The sequence below is a fragment of the Haliotis rubra genome, unplaced genomic scaffold (genome assembly GCF_003918875.1).
Source record: "Haliotis rubra isolate DU_JTF1 unplaced genomic scaffold, ASM391887v1 Scf1029, whole genome shotgun sequence".
NCBI classification, from domain to species: Eukaryota; Metazoa; Mollusca; class Gastropoda; order Lepetellida; family Haliotidae; genus Haliotis; species Haliotis rubra.
Genome location: NW_025764925.1, coordinates 111,057 through 122,572, shown reverse-complemented (window position 1 = coordinate 122,572; position 11,516 = coordinate 111,057). Strand labels below are relative to the sequence as shown.

The following is an 11,516-nucleotide window of genomic DNA, read 5'->3' as shown; positions in this document are numbered from 1 at the left end:
GGTGTGGTTGTACCGTGTTATGTAGGTGTAGGCCATTCCGTTACAGACAAAGAATAGTTGATGTGGTTGTACCGTGTTATGTAGGTGTAGGCCATTCCGTTACAGACAAAGAATAGTTGTTGTGGTTGTACCGTGTTATGTAGGTGTAGGCCATTCCGTTACAGACAAAGAATAGTTGATGTGGTTGTACCGTGTTATGTAGGTGTAGGCCATTCCGTTACAGACAAAGAATAGTTGTTGTGGTTGTACCGTGTTATGTAGGTGTAGGCCATTCCGTTACAGACAAAGAATAGTTGATGTGGTTGTACCGTGTTATGTAGGTGTAGGCCATTCCGTTACAGACAAAGAATAGTTGGTGTGGTTGTACCGTGTTATGTAGGTGTAGCCTATTCCGCTACAGACAAAGAATAGTTGGTGTGGTTGTACCGTGTTATGTAGGTGTAGGCCATTCCGTTACAGACAAAGAATAGTTCATGTGGTTGTTCCGTGTTATGTAGATGTAGGCCATTCCGTTACAGACCCTGAATAGTTGGTGTGGTTGTACCGTGTTATGTAGATGTAGGCCATTCCGTTACAGACAAAGACTAGTTGATGTGGTTGTACCGTGTTATGTAGGTGTAGGCCATTCCGTTACAGACAAAGAATAGTTGATGTGGTTGTACCGTGTTATGTAGGTGAAAGCCATTCCGTTACAGACAAAGAATAGTTGATGTGGTTGTACCGTGTTATGTAGGTGTAGGCCATTCCGTTACAGACCCTGAATAGTTGCCATGGTTTCACTGTTTAAGTAGGTGTAGGCCATTCTGCTACAATAATCTGTAGGCCATTCTCCGAATAATTGCCCTGCCATGCAGGCCAATCCGTCAAAAAACCCAATAGCTGCCCTGGGTTAATTATTTTAACTACGTATATACCCATCTGTCACATCTCACAAATAGGTGTCATGATTCTTTCTTTTATTTATTTATTTTTTTTAACGTCACCTTGGCAATATTTCAGCCATATAGTGACGAGAAATGTTTTACATAAACAATAAATTTAAGTTGCTAAATAATCAGTCATCGAAGGACTGTAAAATAACTAGAGTATCACAGATGGAGTCTAAAACTAGCATGAACATGTGCAACTAATTTATTTACGAAGACAATACAATATAAAAAAGGGCTATAGGTCGCCCACAACTGAAGGTAGATCACCATACTAGGACCATGGGGAGTTACAGTGGTTTTGCTACCTGCATGGACCCAACTACTAGTTGGATTTACACCATCCCTTCAGCCGCTGGCGATTGTGAGGTGAGGTGAAATTGGGTTTAACCTTGTGCTTGGGAATATTTCGCTCACATGACGACGTGCACGCGTGTATGTGTATGTGCAGCTGCTTGTACTAGCCCAGACTTAAGCTGGTTTTATAGTGCTAGCCCACTGAGATACCATGCCGTAGTGAAACATGAATACCCACTCAGACACATTATACTGACTCCGAGCCGACCAGTTCTTGTTGTACCCATTAATGCCCAGCGCCAGGCAGGGACCAACAAGTACTTTATTTTAACGTCTTTTTTTTTGGTATGACGCGGTCGCTGGCGATTGTAGGAAAATTAAGCCGACAGTTAGAATACTACGTTTTAAAAATCTGATAAATCTAAATTTAACTTTGAAGGTTTTGGGACTTACGTAGCAGGTGTCATGATTTTGCTGTGCCGTTCCGTAGGTCATTCTGTCACATATGCACAGTACACTGTCATTGAATGATGTTTGAGGGTGTCTAAACAAACTACACATAGTTATTGGATGGTCAATTATTTAGGTGACTTATCTTACCTTTGAAGTTTGGGAACCCGTTATTAGTGTAGTAACGATTTGATATATGTATATTTCTTTTTGATTGGCAGTCAATTTACCAGAGTTTCTGTGCTACTGACAACTCATGTTTGTTGATTGGTATTTAACGCCGCACTCAGCAACATTCCATCTATATGACAGCGGTCTGTAAATAATGGACCCCAGACAATCCAGTGATCAACAGCATGAGCATCGATCTGCACACCTGGGATACGATGACGTTTGTCAACAGAGTCAGCGAGCCTGACCACCCGATTCCGTTAGCAGTCTCTTACGTCAAGCATGGGTTACTGAAGACCAATTCTGATTCTCGTGAGGCAGGGAGAGTCGTAATAGATATTTTTTACTTTTATCGAGCCATACTTTCTAATTGTCTCACTGTTGATTTAAATTCGTAATCAAGGACACTACGCATGCGCAGATACAACCTGAAATGGTGAAGATTTGTGCTATATATTTCTACCGGACTCCAACTCAGTCAGTTTGGTATTAGTGGACATATGTAACTGGGAAATCGTCTTCCCTGGTGGTTACACTGAAGGAATGGATTTGTGATTCTAGCAGTGATTCATATGGGAATGAATCCTCTTCGCTAGTATTCCAGTTACATCGTTAACGTGATGTGGGTGGGCGAGAGTGAGTGAGTGAGTGAGTGAGTGAGTGAGTGAGTGAGTGAGAGTGGGTGGGTGGGTTTGTGAGTGAGTGAGTGAGTGAGTGAGGTTTTAATCCGCTTTTATCAAATTACAGAAACATGACGACAGGCGCCTCAAGAAATCGACTTCACACATATTGTACCCATCTGGAGAATCCAACCCCAGTCTTCGACTTGACGACCCAAGTTACCCTAAAGGCCTTAGGTGTCATGGAATCTAAACACCCGAACTGTATATATAGTGATTACCACGCACCAGGTTTGAAGGTCATCTGTCGCGTGTTGCTTCCGGGTTGCATAATACCCGGTGCGTGAATGTCAAGGTAGAAGGTGAGGACGGGGTTAGCGGTCTCGGGCGTTGGGTGCTGTATTACTGAGGCGACAACCCAGAACTGTCCATACTCGGAACAGTCAGCCTAGAAGCGGTTTTACAGGATAACCAGTGTCTGTGGCAGTTCTGGTACTGGAGATGTCTCTTGGCTGTTCAGTAGTGTCAGATTCTACCACATAACTAGTGTGTACTCGGTGTCTATGACACGGTGAGAGTCTTTGGAGAGTCTTCACTTTCTGTGTCGCAGTAGAAAACTCGCGTGGAAGTCAATGGTTTAAAGACGGGATTTCGTGATGTCAGAGCCACTTGGGTTTCCGGGAAACAGTGAGTATATCTGCACTGTCACATGTGTTTGTCGATCGGGGATGCTTCGTATTTTATCAGTCCTCAAACATGGGTCTATGCTCTCTTTCAAATATGCATGCACACTGTACTTTCAAACATGGATGTACACAGCACTTGTAAACATTTATGGAAACCGTAATTCCAAACATTGGTGCACACTGTACTTTTAAACGTGGATGTACTGTTTTACAAACATGAGACACTTGTGCGGGGGGTTGTCCGTGATAAATTAGTTTATTTCAAATGCCGAAAACACAGATTCAATAGGGTGAGCTAAACGGAGGTGAAATTGGGTTTAACGTCGTGCTTGAGAATATTTCGCTCATATGACGACGTGCATGCGTGTGTATGTGTATGTGCGGCTGCTTGTACTAGCCCAGACTTAAGCTATAGTGCTAGCCCACTGAGATACCATGCCGCAGTGAAACATGAATACCCCACTCAGACACATTATACTGACTCCGAGCCGACCAGTCCTTGTTGTACCCATTAATGCCGAGCGCCAGGCAGGGACCAACAAGGTCCATATTTTAACGTCATTTGGTATGACGCGGTCGGGGATCGAATCCGCGACCTTTCCCCCCTCCGGGAGGACGCTCTAACCACTACACCACGGAGGCGGTCGATTCAATAGGGACGACGTGTAAAACTCAAGTCTGGTGTACCCCGTCGTGATATCGCAGGAATTAATCCACGCTGGAAAAACATCGAGAAAAACACATTAAATTAGTGAAATAGATTTTGAAGAATAATTCGTTGATATTCTAAGAGAGCTGGATCTGAAACAGCGATTGATGCAGGGCGCCTATACAACTAGGATGTGGGACTTCACCATCTATATTTAGATCCATGTTATACTGATAGGTCGCCATGACACACACAACAAACTGGATTTCCCTGTATGACGGATATATGAAACAATAGGTAGGTCACCTCGACTCACCTTGTACCAGGATCACACAGGTGGAGTGGAGAACATGATACGAGCACCTCCGCTGTCGATACAAAAGGCACTCACGCAAGATGCAGATATTTCACTTTTTCAAGCTCCAACGTGTGATTATAATGCGTCAGCTCGGTGGCTGTCTGGATATTTTAACGTACATGTTATGTATAGAACTTTGTAATACTTTACCTTTGCTACGCCTACCTTAGATACGGGCAGTGTTTGCAATGCTTCAATTTGCCAGTTGGCCATCAGGGCCTGCTGCCGCCTGCAGGCTTTAAAATCTACAGGCCCTGAATGAAATCTGCAGGCCCATTTTGTTGAAGTCAAACCAATAAACACATAACAGACTACACTGTACACAGCTTCACACTGTTTCTACAAAATCAGTTAACGAAGCTTATGGCGCAGAGAGAAGTTTTCATTTGTGTGAGACTGGTGTTGACATTCCTATGCGCAAAGCGCTGAAATACCAGGAAGAGAAACTGTAAGTTATGTAAGTATCATAACATGATGGATCATGGATGATTCCCGAACGTTAATAAAGAAAAACATTATTGGAAAGATTCTAGTTGAAAAATATGACAGACAATTTACTGAAGGCCACAAGGGTCTGCAAATATTTGAAACTGCCGGCCCGATACAATAACAACCGGCGCTTGGCCTCCAGGCCGGCGACTATTTCGAACGCTGGATACGGGGCGGTAGTAGCCTAGTGGTTAAAGCGTTCGCCCGCCACGCCGAAGAGCCGGGGCGGTAGGTTAGTCTATGGTTAATGCGTTTGCACGTAACGATGAAAACCGGGGTTCGATGGGTTCCATGTTTAAAGCCCATTTCTCGTGCCCTCCGCCTTGTTAATGCTAGAAAATTGTTTTATAACGACGTGAAACTAAACTTACTAACTACCGAAAACCAAAATAATGTAATCAATTAGCCAAATAGATTATCAAAATCTTAGCATTCACAAACTTAGCCTCAGTATTATTCGTTACACTGCTACACTGAGTCTAACAAAACCGTGTGGAAGGTCGCGTCAGGTAACCTTTGAGCGACCTTTGACCGTCCAATCAAACGCGAGACGACAGAACGGATTTAACGAATCAGACAACGGCTACTATTTAGATTTCGGCGGGACTTACAAAATGGATTTACTCTTCCCCGGTCGCAAACACTGATCTGACAACAAATGAAAATCCGTATAAAACACAGATATATGACCTGCAGAATTAACGCTTTGGGGTTTCTGTTGACATGGTTATCATTAGCTAATATTTCCGCAAGCTGACATCCTTGAATACTGACAAAACGCTATTTTCAGCGACTGTTTACTCACGGTTGTGGCGTGCCCCATGTGCATCACTGGGAAGCGATCGTACGGAAAACAGCATTCGGAATCGTTCGGGAACAAAACTGTTTCGAGGTAAGAGTTCAAAAGGAATGTGCATATGCCATTGGAATGTGCCAGATACGGGTTTTCAATATTGTGGCCCCTATGAGCTTTCGTATCAAGACCGCATATTAATAATTTGTTCTGTTTATAGTATCTTGTTTTTAAACATGATCACTTGAAATTTAGAAATAGCCAATTTAAATATCAAGACTGCAGCATGGAGTCCTTTCAGTAGTTCTTTCAGTAGTTTCCTTATATTACCTTGAATTTTCCATAAAGACACAAATTGTAAGATGATTAAAACTGGCATGACTCTACTGCGCTACAGCACTTTTGAAAGGAAACATTTAAATATCTTTGCAGCAGATTTATTCCAATTCTGTGACAAGCACGGACAGAATGTGCGCCTGGCAAATGGAAAGAAGACAGTGTTGTGGGCCCAGAGTTGTTTTGACGGCAAGTGCTTCATCTCAGAGCGTCTCTCCAAAGGCGGACATTTCACACTCAAGCTATCCGGGAGTGGTTCAATCCTTCTAGGACTTGCGGACAGACGGCCAAAATCCGACGAAATCCATGATGTTGAGAATAAACTGTCATCAAACTGTGTCTATTTGCAGCCGTATGACATGCATAAACAGAGGAGCTTCACAGTGTCACTTTCTCGCGAGAGGTCTCGAGAAATAAAAGTCAAAGGCGATAATGACAGAGTACTAACGATCAACAGCGGAAATATCTATGTGGTCCTTGAGCTGCTGTTTGGAGACTTGGTAGTTGACCTTCTAGCAGGTGAATGTTGTTTTATGTCGGTGCTGGTCATAAGTGTTTGTTGTATAACGTTCTGCGCATGTTCTGGGTATATGACAGAGATATGTAAATAACTGACTATGGTCCATCAGTCCAGTGACTGAATTCATGAGCATCGATCCTTGTACTTTGGACACGATGACATGCAGGAACCAGATTAGAGAGCCTCGCCAATAGACCCCGCTTTTATCAGTTGTCCAAGAGTGAAAAGATTTGATTAAATCCGCGACCCAGATGACCCAAGTCATCGTTTTAATTCAACATTGTCTCCTATAAGTATGTCTTTATGATAAGTATTTCTGCCTTTAAGTGCACACATGAATATATGACAAAATCTACTTTTTTATAGTGTGGCACACATTTTGAAAGGAACAGCAGCCATGTCTCTCTGGTAGTAACGGTGAATAGAGTCGAAACATGTCCGGCAGAGATATACAACATTTTGGTGTCATAAAACTATTACTTATTCTCAAATGAATTTATGTGAGATACTCATTTCTAAAAAGAACATACTTGTATCTTATATTAGTTGGTGCTCAGCATGAAAGGAGTAACTATTTGTGTAAGCAGACAATAACTTGTAAGTGTACATTTTGTCGACTTCTTATTTCGGACTGAATATATATATAATTAAGTTAAGTTACATTATGGATACGTAAGTCAAATCCCTGCCCTAATATACATAGCGTCTTCCCAAAGAGAGAGGTCAGTGGTTCATCTAAGCAATGGATATTGTGTGTGGAGAAAAATGTGTAGACATTTCTTCAGTTAGACTGAGAATAAATATTCCTTTCATCAAAGAACGTGAATGGACTTTTTTGGGTAATTTTAAGACATTCCAATTATTCTTCCACAGTCCTAATGGCACATTGTGATGTTACTAAATTATATTTTCAGATGATGGGAAGAAATATAAATTTGACGAGACTTGCGGCCCAAACATAGATCTTTCAAGAGACTTTACAACTGTGTGTCTTAAAAATGCCTATAGCGAGGCTGTCTGTGCAGCTGGTCGACCTTTAGATAAAAGGGAGACAATCCATCTCATCTTTAATCCTGTGGACGAAGCAAGCTGGTGCCACATGACCACGTATCTATCCAATAAGAGTCCCACAATGGTGGATGCACATAATATGGAGAGGGGGATGAGATCTCGCGTGAAATTCAAAATGCGAGGGTCAGTCCAACTGTGCTTACAAGATGACAACGTTCCTTGTTATACATTGAATGGACAGAAGAAGTTGGCCGACGTCCGCGACCTTGACATTACCGCTCCCGTGTACCTCTACATTCAACTCTTCCGAGTTCGAGTGGACCTTCGAAGCGAGCCAAAACGTGCGTATCTTGTATTATCTTACCTCACACATAAATATCGCTTTTTGATTGGCTGAGCGCTCTTCTATTATGTTCAATGTACCCGCTTACGAGCGAGTAACATTTCAATGTACCCCGCTGTCAATGGTAACTCATTTGGTACTTCGTGGTAGTAATTCTTTATCTCGAATAACATTGAATCACGTATGATGTACGGAAATTACCGATGTTTTGCGAATGCAAATCGATGGAAGGGAGATAACTCTAAATCTGTTTTTCTTGTCTGCAAAATCTAGCGATGGCTACAAAAAGATTTGTACCCGTGCTTCAAACAATTCAAAATTAACATTAAGGTGTTCGGTAAGATAATATACGTTGTTCACTGGACCCTCGGGCCCATGGGTTGATGTAACCGCGATGTTTGTATATGTTTGAACATATACAAACATCGAGGGTACATAAGCCCATGCCCCCCTCGTGGCCAGTGAACAACTTATAATGTCCGTTAGTTCCAAAAACATATACTATGCATACATTTTGTACAGACATGGGTGTCTCACAGGCCCTGGACCACATCGTATCCCACAACCTAACCCTCCCTGCAATGCTAAAGCCTTAAATGAAGCAAGTCTAGATTTCCTAAGGTTGAGAATCTCTGGTCTCCATTGGGGCTCCTTTTCAATTTAAAAGGATTTATTTGTTAAAATAAAAATTATATATACTCTTCAAAAAAAAAAAGAAACTCGACATGCTGTTTTGGAGTTTACATACTGCGTGCATATAACTGATCCAAACGTGTGTAGTTCTTGTTGTGTCTGAGGTGGCGGAATACGATCAAGAGTATCCCATAGAAGTTCATTGGCGGACATTGGTGGCTTTTTCAAGCCTACAGTCACAGGCTTCAGCTCAGGGTGATACACCATTTCATGATGCTTGTGCATTTCATGTAGCGTGCGTTTTAGCGATTCACTACAGACGTGAGTGCAACGTTACGTGTTTGTTAAACGTTTCTTTTTTCAAACGTTTTGTCGTCGGCAACCATTCCCTCACATGCTAGGATTCAGCATGGATTGGTTTGTGTCAAATATTTTCTTAAACTTCAAATTTGTCCTATGTCAAGTTTCTTTTTTTTGAAGACTATATATTCAGAGACTAAACTTTAGCCTAATGCTTCAGTAACAAAATACAGTTTCATCACCTCTATGGTGCAGAGGATAGAGCATCTACTACGACATACTAAGTGAGAGAATATGGTTTTACGCCGCTTTTAGCAATATTCTAGCAATATCACAGCGGAGATTCATCGGGAATGAGCCTCATACAGTGTACCCACATGGGTAACCGAATCCGGGGTTTTGATGTGACGAGCGCACGGACTAACCACTAGGCTCCCCCCACCTCTCAGTAACAGAAGGTATTTGAGGGGATCCGTATTGAGGGGATTTTACAAGGACTTGTAAGTATCGGCGTGTCCAACTTACAACCGTTCTCTTTGTTGTCTAACACTTTAAAACCAGCAAGATTCTAGCAGAAGCAGCCATACACACGCACGCAATCTCGCACGCACGAACATGCACCTGTGCACGCACGTTGCCATAATAAAATAATTTGACCGTAACGGCACGACGTTCAACTCTATTTCACACTACCTATTGCTGGTAACATGCCCGACGTCAAGTTCGGATCACACAAAAAATACTTTGTCTTTTGAATCTTTCTATAAAGAATCATCTTCATTGTCAAACTGGCAGTAAAGGACATCGGTGCAAGGCTAGTATTACATATATATCAAGTAGGAAAATTAAAATCACTGGCTAAAAACAGCCTTTAAACCGTTGAAAATAAACACAACTGAAGCATAAGGTTTCGGTAGTTTGATGTAGAGGCGCTATTTGATTCTCCGTTCCGAACTGCCCTTGTACGTTCGTTTTCGTGACAGTGATATCTGATATGCTGCATATTCTGAGAACTATAAGAGTAAGTGAGTTAAAATTTAATGTCACATCGGCAATATTTCAGCCATATCGAGAATTTGAATATAAATACTAAATATATTAGGAATAAGAATAAGATTACACTCAGGCCTGGTCACTGGACAATTCACCGGATGTGACCAACTGTTGAGAGTTTGTCTTGACGAAGAAAGTAGAATTTCGTAATGTCCTATTATATTTTTCATCTATGTTTTTTTTGCAGCTCGAACTGTCTCGACTAACTCTTCAAAATGCGTCAAGGATGGTCTTGATCATGGATCTATTCTCAGTGGAATCCCAAGTGAATCTCAAAGACCTGCAGTAGACGCTTGTACCACGGGGCGTCGAATGACAAAGAAATCGTTCTCGGATTTGATCCAGAGCAATCGCGTTTATCTGAAAGAATTCCTTGATCCACATCCTTTGGCCGATCATCTTGTAGGGGATCATAAAATGTCACCCACAGAAGCAGAAAAGTTTCAGGAATTGAGACATAGGCTGGAGAAATGTGATATGGTTCTTCACATCCTCATGATGGACCCAACAACTGAAGGGACATTTATAAAAGCCATGGAATACCCGGAACACCCCCAGAAACACATTTTAACTAAGCTCGGCTTGTTGGAAGGGTCGACTTCTGCGGGTAGTGAAGCCTAGGCAGCAAGAAATAAATCTGAACTACTGTAGATTGACTGTTACTGACGATAAGTCTTTGGATTTTCGCCAGGGGCAACACTTGCCACGATATATTTGGCTTCCCACGTTTAATTTCAGCTTAATATCCGTTTTGATATGTACTAGTGAGTGAGTTGAGTTGACACCACTTTTAGCAACATTCCAGTATATCTACTGGGGACACTAGTAATTAGCTTTATACATTCTACCAATGGGGAAAATCGAACCTGGGCCTTCGGTGTGACGAGGGAACGCTTTAACCACTTGGCTACCCCTACGTCCCTGATAAGTACTAAGAGGTGATAAAAAAGTTTCAAAACAACATATTTTCACATATAACTGATCAACGTTAACCTTTTTTATGTATATATTTATCTGACGTCTCTCGGTTATTCAGGATTTTTTCAATTTTGATATTCCACTAGTGATATGATAGCCAGGTTCCATGAAGGTTCAGACAGATAGACAGATACCTTCTATAAAGCAACATGTACATTATTTTATGAAAGCTACAATCGTATCGTTGATTTTATATGTTGAATAAACCTTGACTATTTTGAACATCCAGAATTGCCTTTCAAGGAAAATGATGTTTAATGTCAGGGACATTTCAAGAACCGAATATATATTGAACTGACACATTTTGCATTTTTTGGTGCACTTTTTGATTAAGTTAATATAAAAATTTCGAAACAAAACATGAACAGCTGAGAACTATTAGGGCAGAATTTGTTTTCAACAAATAATCACCATCCTCACCGTTGATTTTATTTTGAAGTGATGCATTTATAAATAGGTACGAGATACAAAACAATACATATACAGTATACCCTGGTTATAATACCACCGTTTTTCCAGGAGAAAATATGGCATTATATCCAGGATGGTATTATAACCACGTAGGACAGTTCGAGGCCCTATGCAATCAAGCTGGTGATTGAGCTGATATCTCCTCTAATGAGCTTTGAAAGACTGGAGAATCCAAGAGTCTAAGGGCCGCAGGTGACTTGTTGTAGGTGGCAGGGAGTGTATTGATACATGTGTTGTCCTATCTGAGATTACATGACTATTTAAAGCAGTAATGAGTTTAGTTAGTCAATTAATTTGAGTCGTGTCGATTAACCAATTAAGGTATGTGAATATATATCACATAGTTAAATAAAAACAGAATGCCTTTTTCTCCAACATGTTTCGTTCTTTACTCTTCAGGGAGATTGTAGCAGTTACAGTATGACGTCATTA

The 11,516-nt window shown here is 41.3% G+C and overlaps 1 protein-coding gene and 1 long non-coding RNA gene across 5 annotated transcripts; one reads left to right on the top strand and one right to left on the bottom strand.

Annotated features, from left to right (window-relative positions):
- Window positions 1-672: 672 nt before the first annotated feature.
- LOC124271703 lies at window positions 673-4,420 on the bottom strand. The gene is made up of 3 exons (XR_006897108.1): window positions 4,407-4,420; window positions 4,112-4,115; window positions 673-806 (listed from the first exon to the last, which is right to left on the bottom strand). It is a non-coding gene; the product is annotated as an uncharacterized LOC124271703 (long non-coding RNA).
- LOC124271660 lies at window positions 2,783-10,436 on the top strand. Of its 4 annotated transcripts, XM_046706830.1 has the most exons (6): window positions 2,784-3,046; window positions 3,088-3,151; window positions 5,437-5,538; window positions 5,872-6,294; window positions 7,210-7,647; window positions 9,823-10,436. In XM_046706830.1, exons 2-6 carry the CDS (start codon window positions 3,121-3,123, stop codon window positions 10,254-10,256), a joined length of 1,428 nt encoding a protein of 475 aa, XP_046562786.1. In that variant the 5' UTR covers window positions 2,784-3,046; window positions 3,088-3,120; the 3' UTR covers window positions 10,257-10,436. The 4 variants fall into 4 exon arrangements, with proteins under 4 accessions (XP_046562793.1, XP_046562797.1, XP_046562786.1 ...); XM_046706837.1 differs by having other exon boundaries at window positions 2,783-3,151; window positions 5,875-6,294; XM_046706822.1 differs by having other exon boundaries at window positions 2,784-3,151.
- Window positions 10,437-11,516: the final 1,080 nt, after the last annotated feature.

What these genes read in the sequence shown, in the direction of transcription:
- LOC124271660 (XM_046706830.1), top strand. Translation starts at nt 3,121, where the DNA reads ATGTCAGAGCCACTTGGGTTTCCGGGAAACA. An exon ending in GGGAACAAAACTGTTTCGAG is followed by an intron (nt 5,539 to 5,871) that starts GTAAGAGTTCAA and finishes ATATCTTTGCAG; the next exon opens with CAGATTTATTCCAATTCTGT. An exon ending in CCTTCGAAGCGAGCCAAAAC is followed by an intron (nt 7,648 to 9,822) that starts GTGCGTATCTTG and finishes TTTTTTTTGCAG; the next exon opens with CTCGAACTGTCTCGACTAAC.